This window comes from Tasmannia lanceolata, unplaced genomic scaffold (assembly GCF_043159265.1).
Source record: "Tasmannia lanceolata isolate RefF3 unplaced genomic scaffold, GAP_Taslan_0.1 ptg000003l, whole genome shotgun sequence".
Lineage (NCBI taxonomy): Eukaryota > Viridiplantae > Streptophyta > Magnoliopsida > Canellales > Winteraceae > Tasmannia > Tasmannia lanceolata.
In genome coordinates this window covers 4,924,392-4,944,980 of record NW_027518680.1, presented here as the reverse complement: position 1 = coordinate 4,944,980, position 20,589 = coordinate 4,924,392, and the positions used below count along the sequence as shown (strand labels likewise).

At 37.6% G+C, this 20,589-nt stretch overlaps 1 protein-coding gene across 2 annotated transcripts; it reads right to left on the bottom strand.

The window, feature by feature from the left end:
- Positions 1-375: 375 nt before the first annotated feature.
- Positions 376-19,731, bottom strand: KMS1 (SNARE associated Golgi protein family). Of its 2 annotated transcripts, none has more exons than XM_077357636.1 (9): positions 19,611-19,731; positions 19,348-19,489; positions 16,079-16,290; positions 15,503-15,581; positions 8,058-8,363; positions 6,112-6,251; positions 2,287-2,403; positions 1,742-1,921; positions 376-849 (listed from the first exon to the last, which is right to left on the bottom strand). In XM_077357636.1, exons 2-9 carry the CDS (start codon positions 19,424-19,426, stop codon positions 649-651), a joined length of 1,314 nt encoding a protein of 437 aa, XP_077213751.1. In that variant the 5' UTR covers positions 19,427-19,489; positions 19,611-19,731; the 3' UTR covers positions 376-648. The 2 variants fall into 2 exon arrangements, with proteins under 2 accessions (XP_077213751.1, XP_077213744.1); XM_077357629.1 differs by having other exon boundaries at positions 19,565-19,720.
- Between the last annotated feature and the right edge of the window lie 858 nt (positions 19,732-20,589).

Genomic DNA, 20,589 nt, shown 5'->3' with positions numbered 1-20,589 from the left:
TTGCATTTAGAGATATTTACACCCCATTTGTTTTGATAACATGCACACCCTCTCTATATATTCCTTCATTGGCTTATATGGCTTGTTGGGAAGCATAGCAGCCAGTTGAAAACAGCAGTGTGTAAATACCAGCTTCATAAGTACAAGGAATTTATGCTACCAAACCAAGTATGGCTTTTTCTGCCTGCTCTTAATCTACTTTGGTTAATGATGTTTCAAGCATGCCACGTCCGTACAATGCCGATTATTGCTATTCTCATCTTTAATCATACAGGTTGACCATCATAAGTGGGACTAGACAATATCTCAGGCTTGTTCGACATGCACATAGTTTATTTTTAGTTTCTTATCTAGAGTTAGTCAGTCAGAGAGAAATTATTACGTAAACAATGTCTTGCATTTGCCCAAAGAATTACATTCTAAAAGGTCCAATTCCTACAAGCAATGGCCCAATGCCATGCACAATATGCCTTCCCCCTCTAGCAGAATAAATAAACCTGCACCTTCCCCCTTTTTTTTTTTCGACCAAGGCTGTTTCCTATACAACTAGTACTGGGCTTCAATGGTGTGACAACAATCTTGCAATGGCTGGCTTCAATCGTGCAGTTTACTTCTACAAATAAAAAACACAAAGCACTTAAATTCCAATCAATTAGATATGTGATCGGCCCCGGCATTGGACTGGCTTGCCGCAGACAATTTGTTATTCAAAGCGGCCAACTCTAATTCCTGCTGTTTCTTGAGAAACCTCTGAGCTGTTGAGGTGACTATCTTAACAAAGAAATTGATGACCACGAGCCAAATAATAGTATTCCAGATGGAACTAACAGATAGATCCCAATGATCTCCCTGGAAAAAAAATTAAATGGATTAATTTCAAATATTATCAAATAAACGGTAGCAAGTTATGTGAAAGAAGCACTTTAATCTGAAAAATCCAGCAACCCAGGTTACATAATCTTTCACAGAACTTAAAAACTATATGCATTTTGATGAACAGCCTAAGGCAGAAAACACAGATCCAATGGGGTACCCAACTGATCAAAGACAGCAACAGGATTATAAAGAACTCAGAAGTGAAAAGTCTCATTCAGAGAATCTCCCATAGAAGTAATCTGATACACTCATTATCTTTCTTTTTCCCTTTTTTCGTGTTGCTTGAGCACCTCCGGAATATAAAGAACTCAAAAGTGAGAAGTTTCATTCAGAGAATCTCCAGAAAACACAGATCCAATGGGGGTACCCAACTGATCAAAGACAGCAAAAGGAATATAAAGAACTCAAAAGTGAAAAGTCTAATTCAGAGAATCTCCCATAGAAGTACCCAACTGATCCAATGGGATACCCCTAGAAAACACAGATCCAATGGGGTACCCAACTGATCAAAAACAGCAAAAGGATTATAAAGAACTCAAAAGTGAAAAGTCTCATTCAGAGAATCTCCCATAGAAGTAATCTGATACAATCATTATCTTTCTTTTTCCCTTTTATCTTGTTGCTTGAGCACCTCCGGTCTTTTCTAATATATGCACATGATTAAAAAATGGACAGAGGAATAATGCAATGAGGGAGAGTAGGACAGTTGGAAAGATACAGAACTAACAGGATAGAAAATACATCTTATATTCTTTATTCTTTAACTACTGCTTGTCACAGGAATACTTGAAAAGCTCCTGCATCGATCTTTTCTGTTTGTTTGAATGCCCATTATACTTGTATAGCAAAAAATAATTGTTCATACCTTGATACTTGGAGGGGCTGGGACTGTAGTGGTCAAGTACTTGTCTTTCATCTTATACAGCTTAGCAGTGAGGTTGGGCTGGATAGAAGACAGTCCAGGTATGAGACGAAGCACCCAAATCAGCTCATTCTCTGTCCATTCTAATAGTTGATTATTGCAAACAGTGATGATAAAGACCGTCTGCCACATAAACCAAAACAACCGGCAATATCAGATGCCATAACAATGGGTACTTAAAAAATTCACTTTTCAGTTCTTGGATGGTTAAAGTTTTAAGTGACTACTGATTGTTTGGATCCCATAAATAGTTCCATTTTTTTTAAAGGGAACATCTCATAAATATTTGATGACACCCTCTCGATTTCTTAGATTCAATTGCATCCACCTTGTTAATGAGCATGTAAATGAAAGAGTAAGCCTTGTCAAATGACAAGTTGTCTTCAAAAAGTACCAGCATTTGTTGATTGGATCATTGGAAAAGTGCCTTCCCAGTGGCACATTTGATAATCCTATGAAACAGAAAAGCAAGGATAACTTCGACAAACCTGTATGTGAGCCTTAATAATTGCCTTCCCAGTTAATGTTGCAAGAAAGAACTTCCAGAACGAAATTCCAAATTGGCCACACATGATCCCAGCTAGATCAAATAGTGGGTTTGGCACCTGAAAAACAAGTTGCCAGGAATAAAGCCTTCAACATATTAAATTTATGCAAGTTCAAAGTTGCACTGACAAGATTATGATTTAGTATTTACTCAAATGATATGCAGCTACAGTGTGCTCCCTCAAGGAAGAGTGGTGTGATTTGTCATTCTTTAAGTTAAAACACCACATATTTTTCACTGGTATTACTAATTACAAACGCTACATAACAGAGAACATGACTTTGGATAGGATAGAATGGAAGAAAATGATCCATGTAGAAGAACCCAACTAGTGTCCGGAGTAGACTTGGTCAATTTGAGCCAGGTAGATCCTTTAACGTTCTTCATGAAAATTTTGTAAAGGATTCATTCGCCGACCCTAACTAGTTTGGGACAAAGGCTTAGTTGAGTTGAGTATTACTAGTTACAAAAACGCAAACATTGGAAGTAGGTATGGAGATGCATGATCCAAGTGGATAAATTACGAAAATTAACATCCCGAAAGCAAATTAAAAAGGAGACAAAATGCCCAACACACAATTCCAATATCATTAGGTGGCCCTGGCAAGTGTACCCACCAACATTTGTTTCCTTCTTCAGTGTGCTTAAAAGGTTACATTTCAACTCTAAATAAATTATTGATCTCATTAATAATATACGACTGCATCCATGGGACTCGAGTCCACGTGACGGCATCAGAAGAATCTCCCTTCCCCTTTAGCTTACCACTATACCAGAAACTTATTAAAAACAATCCAACGCTAACAAACCCATGCCATTAACGGACCTGAGAAAAGTCACAACTTTGCCTCACGCATCTATAGAAACTCCCATAATATGAGCCATGTCTGGATTTTAAATCGAAACCATCAAAATTGAGCTTGAGTGTGCCTAATGGTGACCCGTCTTGCACCCTCCTTCCAACCCCAATGACATCTTGAACTATGGCAACCAAAGACTTCCTTTCTTTCCATTGGCAATGAACTCTAAATGCACAGGTAAACATAACATACATCTTTTCTTGGTGAAATGTAGAAAAAATGATTAAAAAAAGCAAAATGCACAGAATATAGGTAGAACTAGAAGAAGGTAATATACAGAGGAAAAGGGAATAAGGAACTAGAACACCATATCAACTCGCTAATGATTGTTTTTTTTAAGCAAATATGATTAAAGCACCAAAAGGGCAAAAGAAACACAGGCTAAGGATGTCAAGAAGAAGAAGCAAAGCTAAAAGCAAAACAGAAAAAGAAAGAAGGAAACACCATAATATTATCAGATAGGAAGCTAATCAAATGATAAGATCTCATCTCAAGATTTCGGTGCGAGCAGACCGATCAGCAACGCAATTGGCGGATTGCCATGTAACAAAACTCCGTATTATGACCCTCAATCATAACCAGTAACTCTTCAATATCATCCACGGACCTTCAAGTATAACAATCCCTCTCTCAACCATATCACCACATTGAGAGTATTGCCCTCAATGATAAGATGATCTAACAAATACTGATCCACAAGATATATACCAAACAGGAGGGATTGTAGCTCAGCCTCATTAGAATCCTTCTCACCAATAGAACCCCAAAATTCAAATCTAATCTCCCTCGCAGATAACCTGATTTTGGAGTTCATGGCATTGCCGACCCAATCTTCGGATCAAACTAGGAATGACCTGGGTTGGGTCGCTGGTGAGAAATAAGGCCAGGAAATCCTCCAAACAGAAGAAACATAATGGATTGCAAAAGGAAGATAGTAAGTGTACCATTCAAATAAAAAGAGAGAGGAATAGTAAGGGTCTCTCACATTCGGCCTTTTTTTTTAATGGCATTCAGACGTTGATCAGATAACGAGTTGAAAATCAGGGTGGATTTGGTGGTAAGAGTTGACAGGTGCTTGTCTAAGGAGAAACAAGGCAAAAAATGACGCGCCCAAGAAAATGACAATGATAAAAACTTTAATAAATTTACGTGCAGATGAAGTCATTTTCCTCCGATGAGAAATAAACTCATGTGCAAATAAAGCTTATAGATGACGTGAGTAATCTATAAATGCATTCAGATGTGACAATCAAGAGCACCACTTACCCAAGTTGCACATGAAATCTATTTAAAACAATTTCATTTGCAAATAGGCCTTATCTGCAGGGGTGGGTTTTCGAGCAGACCCTGAATCTCTGTGGTGACAGAACTATCAACTGCAAAAATTTGCAGTGGGAAAATCCCCTCAAAGGGAAATAACTGTGCTTGTATCTTTCAAGAGAGCGAGTGGTTTCCAAGTCACTGCTACATGAAGAGTGAGGAAGACACTGTGATGCAGATTGTAGGCCCCCATTAAGTGGCATATTTGCCCATTAGGACTTTTAGGGATTTATTTCTGCATTATTTAGTTTCTAGTATTTTTATTTCCATGTTTTAGTTTTAGGGATTTTACTTTCCATGGAATTTTATTTCAGTTGCCTATAAATAGGAATCTTGTATTAGGGATTTTTAACTTTTGATGATTAATTGAATTGATTGAGATTTCTCCCCTATACAGGTTTCTTCTTCGATTCTTCTCCTACGCTTCGTCCCTCTCTTCTCTACTTCTCTTTCTCCCATTTCTTCTATTTCTCTTCTCGGTTCTACATCAAATTTGGTATCAGAGCAAAAGATCCAAGGTGTGTTATTCATCTATTGCTCATCCAAGGCCCCCGTGATTAACACGCCCAGCAAAAGTTTCTAGTGAAACAGCCCGGGTAAAAACAAACATGGTTTTAAATTTCGACCGAAATCCAATTTTTGGATTTCAGTGAGGACCAAAGCCGAAATTTTGGGAATTTCGTCGAAATTGAAATTAAAATAATAAATATTTTAAAGCCTTCAAGAATTTCGATCGAAATTTCGTCCAAAAAATCCGGGATTTCGTGAGCGTGTACAAAATTTCGGGCTCGCATCCGAAATTTTAAAATTTCAAACCATGCACACAAAAGCCAACCAATTCCATACAAGAACCCTAACCCAAAATTGTTTTGTTTCAGTGCCTTAAAAAGTTAAAAATCCCTAATACAAGAGGCCTATTTATAGGCAACTGAAATAAAATTCCATGGAAAGTAAAATCCCTAAAACTAAAACATGGAAATAAAAATACTAGAAACTAAATAATGAGGAAATAATCCCTAAAAGTCCTAATGGGAAAATATGCCACTTAATGGGGGCCTACAATCTGCCTCACACTGCACCACATGTCACGAAACAGAGGTAGCAGTTTCTCCACCCCAAGTCGAACTGCAAGATAAAACACATTTCAAAGCAGCGCCAAGATGTAACTGAAACTTAAAATGCAATTGGAAGCCAAAAAATGGAATGACAAAATTGATTTTGGAATGGATTAGTAATCCAGATGGAACTTTAAAAAAAAAAAAAAATGCAAATTGAATCATATTGAAATGCGAGGACATCATTTAACATAAACGAGTTTCATACTCACTCATATCCCAAATATAGCTACAAGTTGTTACCATTCAAAATAAAATAAACATAATAATAGATACAAAGTTGTTACTCTTCCACAAGTTCATCATCAGTCAAACAGCAGAAATTAGTAAACCTATTGGATAAATCAATTTTATATACTACTAAACAAAAAGAGCAATGGCTTTTAACACTAAAAATTGTCATGGAAGTCAGCATAAAAGTATTATTTTTGAAAACAGCACACTAGAAAGAGAACAAGAACTTAAACTAACCGAAGCAAGTACTAAGATTGTGAAAAAATTCAGATGCTGCTTGCGACGGAAGAACCAGCGTTTAATTTGCTTTAGACGACGGCGAATGACTCCATCTTCCTTTGAAGGAGCATCCAGCTCCACTGCGTCCGATTTGCTACCTGACATACATGTTGCAATATAGAACCGACTTAGAATGAAATAAAATCATTGATTAACAACCGACATTGGATGTGGACGTACTGATTAAACCATGATACTTACACATACTCATGTCGAAAATATGAGTATGTCAAAGCAACTACAATAGAAGAATAGAAAAAATCTTCCCCCTTCCAGTGGGCAAACTTTGATTGACCATCACCTCAATGCAGTAACACTTGGGTCATCAACTACTGGGGCAATGGTCCAGCCAAAGATAAGATATCACATTGCATTGCAAGCCTATACTTATTTTTAATGGTGATAAAACTTTATTAAAGAAAACTATACTTGATCATATAAGTTCACAACTAATTCCAGCTTTATATAGTTGGAAAGCTCGATTCAACAGGGACGAATTTTCTGAAAAAATTAACAATCTAGTCTCTTATTATTCCACTTCTACGGATGATTGTATAAATAAGTAACTTGTTGCAGAAGGGTGATGTTAAAGAACATTGATTACAACCTTATCTGAACTCCCATTAGGGAAGCACAAACAGAAGTAACTTTAAGGGGGAGAGCGTAACTTATTTGTTTCAAATAAAAGCCTACCTTACTAAGAGAACAAATGCTGCAGTAGTTTGCAACCCATCCAGTTAATTTCGTATAGATGATGCCTAGATGCAGACTGAATGGTGAATATAGCTCACCCAAGTTTCAAGAACGAAAAAAGCAACCACATTTGTTCTCTTCAACATGTAGAAGAAACCTTTAAGTGCACTAACAAGGTTCCTGACTAAGCCATCATATTACAAAAGACTAAATCCACCATGTATATGCAGACAGATAAAACCGTATTGAGTTGACATGGGTACTTTTGTAGATTTGTAGTGTACTATCTTAAATAGTAAGTGGGCCCAATTGTTACTTGCTTTCATGAATATGTGACAACGTAACCCACATAGTACTTGAAACTTGGACAACCATCTACTCATTTTGCAAGGTCATCAGTCTGTTTTGATATAAGGCGTTGGAACATCCCTGACTCCCTTAAGAAATTTTAGAATTCCCCGTCTCACATAGAGTGCCAAATCATTGGCCCAACTAACTCCATTTAGAGTGTCTATCCCCTTACAACCTATTGAAATCCACGGGCAACTATCAACACACATTAAGACCATGATGAAGTTCTTCTGCTCTACGGGCCATTCATCTCTCGAGGATCAATAAATCAAACCAAAAATACACATAATTTTTTCTAAAAAGTAGAGTAAGCATAATTCTTGGTTGTAAGCATGACTAAATCAGCTTCTGGACACATGGGTGAGGCCATTCAGCTCATAAGAAACACTAAACAACCCCCCCTCCCCCCCCCCCCCACCCCAAACAAAACCCCACCCAAGATCCAATGATTGAGTTGTAACCAACTGTGTGTCATGAGAATTGATAAGTCTTAACTTATATTAATAGTAATTTATTCGAACATTTTCCTACTATTATTAGATAAGAGATACTATGTCTCTGGGTATAACACAACCTAAAATTTTTTCTAAAATCACTCGTCATTTTCTTATTTAAATATTTTCCTACTATTATTAGATAAGAGATACCATGTCCCTGGATATAACACAACTTAAAAATTTTCTAAATCGTACACAAGTGATTTATTCTATACATTTTCATCCTCATTAAAAGATTTAGTTACTCTCAGGAACAAATTCGATTCTTTCCCATTGAAAAGTTCTCAATTATAAACTAGAAACAATAAAATTTCATAACATAATAATGAGGTATCCACATTGATGTATAACTAGAAAATATACCTGCTCTTGATATGAAATAAGGAGGAAGCTCCCCAAGGGCTGTTCCAATGCCCCACAAAATAGCCTCTAACTGAACCTGAGGCAATATGCTGCTAAGTGGAACACTAACCATTGAACCAGGTAACGATTGAAACAATGGCGGGCCATATGCAGAACAATCCTTTTTAAGCCATGAAGGGCTGCTGTTCAACTGTATGGTATCATATGCAGCAGTTTTCAAATCGACTCGTCCACACTGCATGGCTTTTATTGTAAACAGGGCAATATGGGGGCCCAGATACAACAAAAATGTGTGCAAACCGGATCCTGTAAAAAACAGATTAATTAATTAAAAAAACACGGGTCAGCATCGTACTAAGTGGAAACAACTGATTTAAGGCAAAGTCGTTTCAACCAAGATAGCAACAAGCAACATTTCAGAGGGCAGACACACACCTTCCAACAATCATTGAGAAGATGTAATACCTTATTGGAGAAAAAAGACACTAACAGACATTACAGGTTTCAAAATACAAAGAACGGTTGGTACCCTGTATCATTCAGAACATCACAAAAAGAAAGACTACTATTGATTTAGAAAAACTTTAAGTTCCAGCTGGCCGTACGACAAAAAATGAAAGACAATAAGCCCTCAGACACCTGAATTGAAACAATAGAAGTTAAAGATTTGGTGGTCATAATAAAAAAACATAGAGTATGAGTTACTTTTCATGGTTTTCATGATCTTGGCCCTCGACTTGGACAATAAATTCCTACTGAAACTGAAATGTTTCTATTTCGCTAATGCCCGAAACCGAAATTTAAAACCTTGTCATAAAGTTTCTATGGTCATGGCCCTCGACTTGGACAATCGGTTTCCCATATTGTGCAAACTGGTCCCCATAGTGGATTTTTGGTGTTGCCCACTCATTGGTATATCAGAATCCGACCTCGGTTTACCCTCACAATACAGACTCTAGCACAACATATATACACTTCAGGGTGTTGTTACTTGTTACTCAGCCTTTAAAGCAAGGTTTCAAATTTCAGTTTCAGTTTCGATTCTGTTGCCACAGAAACAGAAACATTTCGGTTTCGGTTAGAAATTGGGGTAGAAATATGGTAAAATCACAGAAACGCATGGAAACATATGCAAATAATAGAATTTTAAGATAAAACTTCATGAAATACTAGAATAAGCGCAAATACACACTTAGAAACCGTCGTACGTGCAAAACAATCATCCATAATGCAACGGCCGGCCCGCGAAATGCCTTCTGCAATGGTCGCTAACAAATCCCTTTAGGCCCTGTTTGGTTGCTCAAACACTCACCATTTATTGGAGTATCAAATGCCAATAAACTTTCAATGAATGCCGATTCATGTTTGGTTGCCAAATTTGCATTGAAACTCCATTTGACTCCCAGACATGTTTGGGACATCATCGCATTTTTTTCCTACGTGGCACCCATGTGGCGCTAATGTTCCCACCCCTCATATCTTCCAACCAAATGTTACCAAAATGGAGAAATTTGGGTGGATGAAGATTGGAAAAGGTTTTGTCTTATTCTCTTTCGCTCTTCCCTATCTCTCTTTACCATAATCTATATTGGTAATGACACCCCTACATTTTCCACTACTCTTCAAGAGGATTGCCTCGCAACCAAACACTACTTACCACTTTTTCCACTAGTGGAAATTCTAGACATCTTCCATGCTTGTCTACTCCCTTTTGACTTCTTATTCCGCTACTCTCCCAGCCACCTTTGAGCAACCAAACAGGGCCTTAGAGATTTATAATTTTACATTTTTTTCTATCAATAAAAAAAACAATAATTTTACATGTTTCATTCCTATTGATTTAATGTAGCTGTTAGATGTAGCGGTGTAATTACATACCAGTTTGGGGTATTTTCGTCATTGTACATTAACCCCAGTCTCACACACAAATAAATATGCTATGAGAAGGAGAGGCATTAAACTCTCTCATATCTTTCCTTTCCATCTCTTCTCTCTTCTCTTTCTTTCACTAATGGGAGTTTAGGGTACCACTAACATAGTATCAGAGCTAGTAAAGGATTGTTCTTCAGAAAACATAATCACATGAGAGTAAAGGGGTATACTAATGTAGACTGGGCAAAATCTCTTGCAGACATGAGGTCTACAACTAAGTACCGCACCTTTATTGGAGGCAACCTGATTTCATGAAAAAGTAAAAAGCAGGATGTGGTAGCCAGGTCAAGTGCAGAATATATAGAGTCATGGCTCATACATAGGACTGTCAATCGGGATGGGCAAGCTCGAACCCCCCCGTTTGGCCCGCTAAAAGCCCGCCCATAATTAAAATGAGAACAAGCCAAACCAAGCTTGGTCAAAAGTTGAAGCCCGAACTCTAATTTGGGCTGAGCTTGATCAAGGGTCGTCCAGCCCGTTATAGGCCCGGGCCCGATAATATTTTTACTATATAATTTTTCAAGATTTTTTATGCCCTTGAAATTAGTAGATATTAACTAATAGGTTACTTAAACATTAATATCCTATAGGCTATAGTTCGACATTAAATAGGTTTTTTTCTTTCTTTATTGTGCCCCTCTTCAGCCCACTCCATATGAACGGTTTGGATCATCATATCCCATAGGCTATAGTTCGACCTCAGATTTATTAAATGAATAAGACAAAATATAGCAAAAAATTAATCGGTGTGGCTTTTCTCACATGCCAAAGCCAACAAGTTTAATTGTTTTCTATGAAATTGGCTTTTCTGTGCTTAGCTTAGTCTTTTCTTGTGCAGAAAATAAGAGGTGATGGGCAAGCCCGAACTCGGCCCGAAGCCCGTTGTATAGACATGGGCTGAGCTTGAGCACCTCAGGCTCGCCCAAGCTCGGCCCGATTGACAGTCCTACTCATACATATTGTTAGAAGGTTTATACGTGCTTAAGGGTATTTTGGTCAATGTACCTTTATACATTCTTATATATATATATATATATATATATATATATATATATATATATATATATATATATAGAGAGAGAGAGAGAGAGAGAGAGAGGGAGAGGGAGATATTTGTGAGGGGGAGACATTCTCCCTAACTCACTTTTCTTCTCATTCCTCTTCTCTTTCAACGTGGTATCAGAGCCCTAGGTTTTTTGGAGCCCTAGGGACCGCCATTGGAAGACACCCCTCTTCCATTCTTTCTCCCTTTCCACGCCCCCTGAAAAACCTTAACTTCTCTCACCCTAAACCCTCTCTCGCCCGACGCCAACCCCTCTTGAAAACCCTAATTTCGCTCACTCTAAACCTTCTCCCACCCCACGCCAACCCCTCCTGAAAACCCTAACTTCTCTCACTGTTGGGCGCCTTAAAGCACGCTTGGTAGCAAAGGGTTATACGCAGACATTCGGCGTTGACTACACTGAAACATTCTCTCGAATTGCCAAAATTCCGTGAGTTCGTGTGTTGATTTCCTTGGTCTTCGACCGGGGTTAGCACTTATATCAGCTGGATGTTAAGAATGCCTTTCTTTATGGTGACCTCACCGAGGAGGTCTACATGGAGCAACCTCCAGAGTATGTTGCTCCGGGGGAGATGTCATCCTCGGTTTGCCGCCTTTGAAAATCTCTTCATGGCCTTAAACAATCTCCTAGAGCATGGTTTGGGAGATTCAGTATTGCTGTTATGCGGTTTGGCATGAAGCAATGTGCCGTTGATCATTCAATATTTAGCCATCAGTTTGATGCTAGATATGTTCTTCTGATAGCATATGTGGATGATATTATTATTACTAGGAGGGATTCAATGGGTATACAGAAGTTAAAGACTTTCCTGCGGAAAGAGTTTTCCACCAAAGACCTGAGTCGTTTGAGGTACTTTCTTGGAATTGATGTCGTCTCGAGGAAAAACCTGCTGATGTGCCCATGGACACGAACGTAAAACTTCTTCCAGATGAGGGAGAGTTATTAGATGACCCTGGCTTATACAGAAGGTTGGTTGGGAGGCTAATCTATCTCACGGTCATGGTTTTAAATTTCAGTTTCGGGTATAATTTCGGTGTTCACTGCAACTGAAATTTCAGCCAAAATCTCAAAATTTCGGTAGAAGCTCACGAAATATCGGTTTTGTTCCGAAACTCTTTAAAGAAATAAAAAATTAGTATTTTATCGAAATTTCGACCAAAATTTCAGCCGAAATTTGGTAAATTTCGACGATTTCGGTTTTAGTGTTAAAATTTCAAATTTTGGATGAAATTTAAAGCCATGCTCACGTCACTCATCTAGACATCTCGTTTGTTGTATCAGCTAGTTCATAAGCTCAACACGTACCTCCCACTAGGTAGCAATACATTTCGACGATTTCAGTTTTAGTGTTAAAATTTCAAATTTTGGATGAAATTTAAAGCCATGCTCACGTCACTCATCCCGACATCTCGTTTGTTGTATCAGCTAGTTCATAAGCTCAACACGTACCTCCCACTGGGTAGCAGTGCTTCAGATTATTAGATATTTGAAAGGTGCTCCAGGGAGAGGCTTGTTATTTAAGAGACATGGTCATGAGAAAATAGTAGGGTTCAAAGATGCAGATTGGGCAGGATTTCCAACATATAGGAGATCAACCCCTGGATATTGCACCTTCGTTGGAGGTAACTTGGTGTCATGTCGAAACAAGAAACAAGAAGTGGTAGCTAAATCAAGTGCACAAGCCGAATATCGAGCCATGGCACACACAAGTGGAGAGCTAATCTGGTTGCGCTCTTTTTTATCAGAGATTGGTCTCTCTTCCTCTTCTCCATCTCAGTTATATTGTGACAATAAGGATGTTCACAATGCTACAAATCAAGTCTTTCATGAGTGAACCAAACATTTTGAAGTGGACTGTCATTTCATCCGTCAGATAATTCAGAAGAGCGATATGCACATTTTTCACTGGATTAGTGGATCAACTAGCTGATGTGTTTACTAAGCCGAGTAAGGCAAAGTTGAGAGATATTTGTAACAAGCTGGGAATGTACGACATATACACTCCAGCTTGAGGGGGAGTGTTCAAAGGTTTATATGCTCTAAGGGTATTTTGGTCATTGTACCTTTTTATATTCTTATATATATATATATATATATATATATATATATATATATATATATATATATATATAGAGAGAGAGAGAGAGAGAGGAGTTCATATACCCTAGTGTAGATAACTTATCTACACCATAGGCTTAAAATACAGTGGGAGGCGCATTGTTTGAGTGATCAAAAGCATTCATTTGATGGGCCCTCACATAGATAGGGTGTGCCCAAAAAATCAGCTCCATAGGATTATCCCAACACTTCGAACTATGGAGGCAAAAGATGGACAGGTTTATGGACGTGTATAAACCTTCACAAATCTGTCCATCTTTTGCCTCCATAGTTTGAAGGGTTGGGATAATCCTATGGAGCTGATTTTTTGGGCACACCTTATCTATGTAAGGGCCTATCAAATGAAGGCTTTGGATCACCCAAACAAGGCGCACCCCCATTGTATTTTAAGCTAGGGTGTAGATAAGTTATCTACACTACGGTGTAGGAACTCATATATATATATATATATATATGAGGAAATGGTTTGTGAGCAGCTGCTCAGATAAGCTTATCCGAGCAGAGCTCACAAACCATAGGGGGGCACATTTTTATTTTATTTTTTTTTGGGGGGGGGGGGATCCAAAGCATTCATTAGGAAGGCGGGTGTGTACCAAAAATCAGCCCTATAGGATCATCCTAACCCTGCCATTTGTGAAGGGGGGAAATGGACAGGCACAATGCTTTGGATCCCCCCATGGTCATATATATATATATATATATATATTTGTGAGGGGGAGACATTTTCCCTAACTCACTTTTCTTCTCATTCCTCTTCTCTTTCAACACATGTGGTGAGTTGATTTGGTTGAGATCCTTTTTGTCAAAGATTGGTTTGCCTTCTTCATCTAGAGCCTCACTGTATTGTGATAATAAGGAAGCAGTACTTATTGCTTCAAATTCTGTCTTTAATGAGAGAACGAAGCACATTGAGGTGGACTGTCATTTCATTCGTTAGAGGATATAAAAAGGGAGATTTGTAGTGTTTTCACTAGATCAGGAAATCATATAGCTGACATGTTTACTAAACCTCCAAGCAAAGTAAGGATAAATGATATGTGCCAAGCTGGGGATATATAATATATACGGAGAGCTCGAGGGGGAGTGTTCGACGTAGCAGTGTAATTACATACCCAATTTGGGTTATTTTCGTCATTGTACATTAACCACACACATACAGTTGACACGTTTACTAGACCTCTAAGTAGAGCAAGGATAAATGATATGTGTGCCAAGCTGGGGATGCATGATATACACACTCTAGCTTGAGGGGAAGTGTTAGACGTAGTGGTGTAACTACATACCCAGTTTGGGGTATTTTCGTCAATGTACATTAACCCTATGTCACAAATATCATTCTCGGGAATTTCTCGACAAGGGAAAATCTCGGGATGTATTGGATTTTTTTAAAATTATTTTTCGTGTTTATATCGAGGAAAAAATGATTAAAAAAATTATTTAAATAAATAAATATATATATATTTAAGAAAAAAATATAAAATAAAATATTGTAAAAATATCGGGATAATATCGCGATATTTTATGATGAAAATGAAAATATCACTATATTTTTATTTTGGAATTTTGTCGTCTTATCAAATTGTCACGATAAAAACGTGATATTTTGAAATATCGGAGATATTTGTGACATAGCATCAACACCCCCCCCCCCCCCCCCACCACCACCACCCCAAATTTTTATCACTATATTTTTATTTCGGAATTTTGTCGTCTTATCAAATTGTCACGATAAAAACGTGATATTTTGAAATATCGGAGATATTTGTGACATAGCATCAACCCCCCCCCCCCCCCCCCCCCCCCCCAAATCCTGAAGCGAGCTTCCGATTCAAATAGAAAGATTACTGGTAACTATGGTCCAAATAGGCTGAGTTGGAGATTAACCGCAAACCCCTTGCTGATTTTTTGCATGGTGATGAGGTTGAACACTGGATACCATGAGAAAACATAGAGGATTTTAATGTGCAAAGTGGAAAATATCCAAATGAATAATCAAAAGATTGGAGGTCTCATAGTCCCTGCCGTTGCTTTAATATGAGTTTGCATGACTAAGAACATATTAGAACAATATCCAAGCTAGTAAGAAAGTTAAAAAAAGTATTTATGTATAAACATGTGATGGCCACAGCATATGTTTGTGTGTTAGTGAATTTGATGTAGAAAGAAAAGTTATGAAATACTGAATTTCCTAATAGCAATCAAAATAAATTCACTTGATCTCTAAGATGACAATAGTTATGATAGCATCAACTTTCATGAAGGGAAAGAGTCCAAACATTCAATCACCGAGATTAATGGAAATACTAAGACAATACTCTCAGATCCACTTACCAAGTCCAATTGATGAAGCCACGCCCAGTGCAACCCACCACAATACAAATCTGAAATAGCGAAGAAACTCCTGAACATGCTGAAAAAGCATGCCACAGGATAAATTCATCACAATTAGTCAAAGAAACATTTGAACAACAACGGCAGGAAAAAGTACATGTAAAGAACTAGAAAAAACTTCAGAGTTTACTCCTAAAATGCCGTAATGTTACAACATATTCCAAATTTAGCACCCTTGGTCATATTATAATAATACCTTTCAAATAATACAAAACTTCGCCATTCAAAAAGAAAAAAATAATACAAAACTTCAAGCTTCAACCAGTTTGCTAAATTAACCTTCCAAGCAACATGGACCTCTAAAGTCTAAACAGTTGGAACTTGGAATGAACATCAGCAAGAACAAATTTTATAACTTGGTCCTCATGTATTGACAATTCCATCCGTGACTACTATAAGACAAGTTTACAGTCACATGGATAATGAGCAGCCTTGCACATCACACAATATAGTACATATATTATCAAACAAGAGATACAAGGAGAATTTTTGCATAATTAACATAACGCTTAATACCTTCTCATGAGGTCCATCAATGACCATCAGCAGAAATCCAGAAACCAGTACCACGATACCCAGAAGCATAACATGACTACCTTTTCTCAGAACATATAATATCGATTGCTTCAGATATTGCAAAGTAGCCAAAGTGAAAAGATTGAATGTCTTGAAGGGCTGTGTCGTTAATGTCAAATTTTCTAGATCCAGTCGATGCTTATCATGAAGACCTGCAACAAAGGTAGGAAAATGCATCAGTTAAAGGAAATCTAGAGAATTTAAACTTCTATTATAGCTTTAGATACTAATTTTTTTCTGACATTAAATTGAAAGTATTACAAATATTAGGCAAGGAGAAACCCCAATGTCACCAAAAGAGTACTACAAATATTAGGCAATGAAAACCCCAAATTCACCAAAGAGTACTACAAATATTAGGCAAGGAGAAACCCCAAGTACACCAAAGAGTATTTAGAAGTAACATATAATCATAACCATACAAGAAGCTTGTGAAACTATATTGCAGACTAGAAGAAAAGAAATCTAACATTGATGTTGGAGCACCCTATCCCATTGATTACAAGATCCAATACACCAGTGCATGACATTCCCAATTATCCCAGCTTCAAAATACCACCACCAAATTGGAGTTTACATTAGTCTAATACACAATCACATTCAACATATAACGCATAGGTACCATCTGAAATATTAGCCTGAGAATAGGCCTCTAAGCAAAAAACAAAGGAATGTTTTTTTATTTTAATCATCGGTGCTTCTATTACCTAATCATACCACATCCATCTAGGAAATAAATCAAATTGAAATAGTAACTTTATTTTGGTAAAATACAAGTATTTGGGGTCCAAAATATAAATTTGGAAGGCCAGACCAAGATGTAATCTATGAAGAGACCAGTGTTTCAAAATGCATCTGCGGGCCAAAACATAGCCAAAGTAAATCCTAGTCGACAAGAAGCAGCGCGATCGAGTACTCAGTTGATGTGGTCATAACTTGGAAGCGTCAAAGGAGTACTCAGTTGATGCGGTCAATACTTGGAAGAGTCAAAGGAGTTTTGATTGACTTTGTAGGGCAAAACACGAACTAGGACAAGAAGATTAATTGGAGGAAGAGAAAGTGGATAGAGTCAAACTAAAAAATGAATTCAAAGACCTTCTTCGAATGGGGGAGGTTAATTGGAGGAAAAAGTGCATGCAGACCTGGCTCAAAGCGGGGAATAAAAATACGGGTTTCTTTCGCCATATTGCAACTTGTAGAAGAGGGGATCAATGGTGAAAGACAAGGCCAAGGTGGAAGAAAATGTAGTGACATTTTTCAAGAGCAATTATACATCGCTCAAAGTAAGGTGGGGGTCATTGGAATGCAGCTCTTAACACAGTTACATACTGCTCAAGGTAAATTCTACACCTAACACAAATTTGGCTGTAACATCGTGATTATGTAGTTTTTTTTTTTTTTTTGAATGGCATCATGATTATGTAGTTATCTGATTCAATATTGAAAAAGTAAAAAAGGACGGACTTCAATAAAACTATTTCAGTATAATTAATGATATAAAAACAAATTAGAACAAATGAAGACAAACAAGCCAATAAGTTCAGTTGAACCAAATTAGATCCAAAGAAGACAAACAATCAAATCAATGCTGCTGATCCTTTATGAACGTAGAAGAATCTAATTAACAAATTGATCCGTTGGTTGATGGGAGAGCTCACTTGAGTGGGGTTCTTTGCTTGAAACGTTTCTTTATTATACGAGAGAACAGAAGATTCCGTGTGAAAGGATTCTATCTAAATGAAGCATTAAGTTAGAGATCAGCCTATTTTTTTCTCCAAAAAATTATTAACATGTTGTGGATCACATTATTTTGGTTCCAAAATGCAGATTTCTAAAAAACCTAAGTTTAAACACTTCAAAAAACTTGTGACGAAAAACATATCTATGAGCTAAAATCATTGAAATTGTAACTAAATCACATCATTGAAATTGCAACATCACATTGATAAGAAGTTCAGAATGTTGTCTCATATAAGAGCAAGAAATAAGAAAAAATCAGGAATCTAGTAACCCCGTTCATTTCATGAACGTCCAAAAAAGGGGAAAAAGGAAAAAAGAGGATAATTTGATCAGAATATCAACAAGAAATGAACCAACATCTATCACACAATTAGATACATCCTTACATTCAAAAGAAAAACCTGATCAACATCATAAGAAACTCTCATCCTCTCACATCTCCCCCTTGGACCATTAAATTGTATTGGCAGGAAGTGGTATCGTTGATCATGGAGCTTAAGCCTAGGATATCACATGTCTATAGAGAAGCCAATCAAGTTGCCGATTCCTTGGCAAATTATGCTTGCAAAAGAAAAGGTAATAAAGCATTTAACCAGTAGAAGGATCTTCCTATTAATGCCAGGGGTGCTATTAGATGTAATGTTTGGGTATTCCAAACATCCGTTTTAAATAAGATGAGGTAAGATGGAATATCCTCCTTTTGTAATTTTCTTTCATCAATAAAATTCAAGGTGCCGCCCTCTGGTTCCTAGATAAATTCCGGAGTAAAAAAAAAACCTCTCATCCTCTCACAAACTAGTAAATAAAAAATAAAAGAAGAAGAGCAAAGGAATCGAGAATCAATAAATTCAGAAATCCCATCTGCGTGAAACATATCAAAAATCTTGTATTAATTAATCAAACATAGTCCGGGTAAAAAAAAAAAAGAGTCCAGATACGTTAATCCCCCAAGAGTGATTAAAAAAATACAAAGTGCATCTAAATTTATCAGAACTTAAATCTAACCAAACTTTCAATTTACAAACTAGCCTGCTAAACATATCAGTGCCTCTATAACATATCCAGAAAATCAATTCAAATAGTAACAAAGCCAAAAGCACAGTAATAAGATATTAAAGGGGATGCTAAATTGATCAGAAACCCTAAATTTATCATAAACTAAACTACCCCCCCCCCCAAAAAAAAAAAAAAAAAAACACAAAACAAATATGCAAAAAAAATCTACTGCTGAACTTATCAGAACCTCTTAAAAAATCCAAACTTTGAATCTACAAACAGCCTAAAAGCCAAAACAGCCCCACAGTTGTGCACGAAAAATCACAAAGCGATTAAAAGCCCTAGAAAAAACCTTAACCAAACCGATACAGATGATTGCAGAACTAAAGGCGTTCAGCCAAAAAAAAAAAAAAAAAAACCTAGAAAATGAGATAATCGATCGTGAGTAGAGGAAAAGGCAAACAATAACATACCTTGGATCAAAGATCTCTGAGGTGATTCCTGCAGATCCGCCTCTTTTGAAGGGGCGAGATCTCGTGGCTCTCCGTTCATTGGCGTAAGTTTTTTCAGATCCACCTCGTATCGAAGATCGATCGTTGTTGCCGGAAAATCGATCTGAGAAAAAAAATCCGGTGAAAGATGAAGAAATCCGGTGAGATAGATAGAATATCCGGCGAGAGAGAGAGTTACCAGATAGAGGAGAAAACAGGTCGGGAAAGACGGTGTAGAGACTCACGAAATTAGGTCGCCCACAGACTTTACCCCCATTCGTAATTTACTATCCCAATGAGGTCTGGACTTATCCCTGCTTTTTTGGGTAAATATTGGATAGGGAAGCTCCTTAAATAATAAATTCCACTACTTCTCTGCCCTAGTTGCCTACGCTTTGGAACACACCTCGACGAATAAGGTCAAGTTGGGTCGGGCTCGACCCGAGCCCGACGGGTTCAACCCGATTTTGGCTTGGGTTGGGTTGGGTTGGCATTTCCTCGGGTTAGGTTAGGGTTAGGAAAAGCCAACCTGATTTAATTTTTGGTTGGGCTAGGTTTATGGCCTTGGCAACCTGACCTGAACATGACTTCCGCCCTCTTATGGGTTATTGTATTTTTCTATTTGGCCCAAGGTGAACCCGAACCAACATGACTCGATTTTGGTTAGATGGGTTGGGTTAGGGTTGAGAAATTTAAAAGTGGGTTGGGTTAGGGTTGACCATCCTCAACCCAAGCCTCGGGTTGGGTTAGGGTCGAGGGAATGCTATCTCGGGCTGGGTTAGGGTTATGGTTGGCCTCAACCCGATCAAACCCGACCCGAGTTTCACCCGTACCGAGGAAACCTAAATTCCAAATGTGAATGTTTGTAAAATGATGTTTAGGCTGTTTCACAACAATCATGGTTTGGGGTCGTGTGTGATTTAGATGTGATCGGGTTTATTGATCCGATTGAGCACCACTAGGGCAGTTACATGCAATTGAAAGAACCTTGATCGGATACTCATAGGCACTTGATCCACAAAAACTGATTTAGGGTTGTAAAAAAAAATTGTTGATTTTTTTTTTCGTTTTTTTTTGTAGTCTTTCGTTTTACCATAGAAAGCACGTCCAGCATAGGGCAATCATGTGGGTCACTACTCACTCGGACCCAACTTCTTTTAGACTCAAAATTACATTTAAGACCTATTTATTTTGGATTTTGTGAATTGATTGCGCATCGAAAAC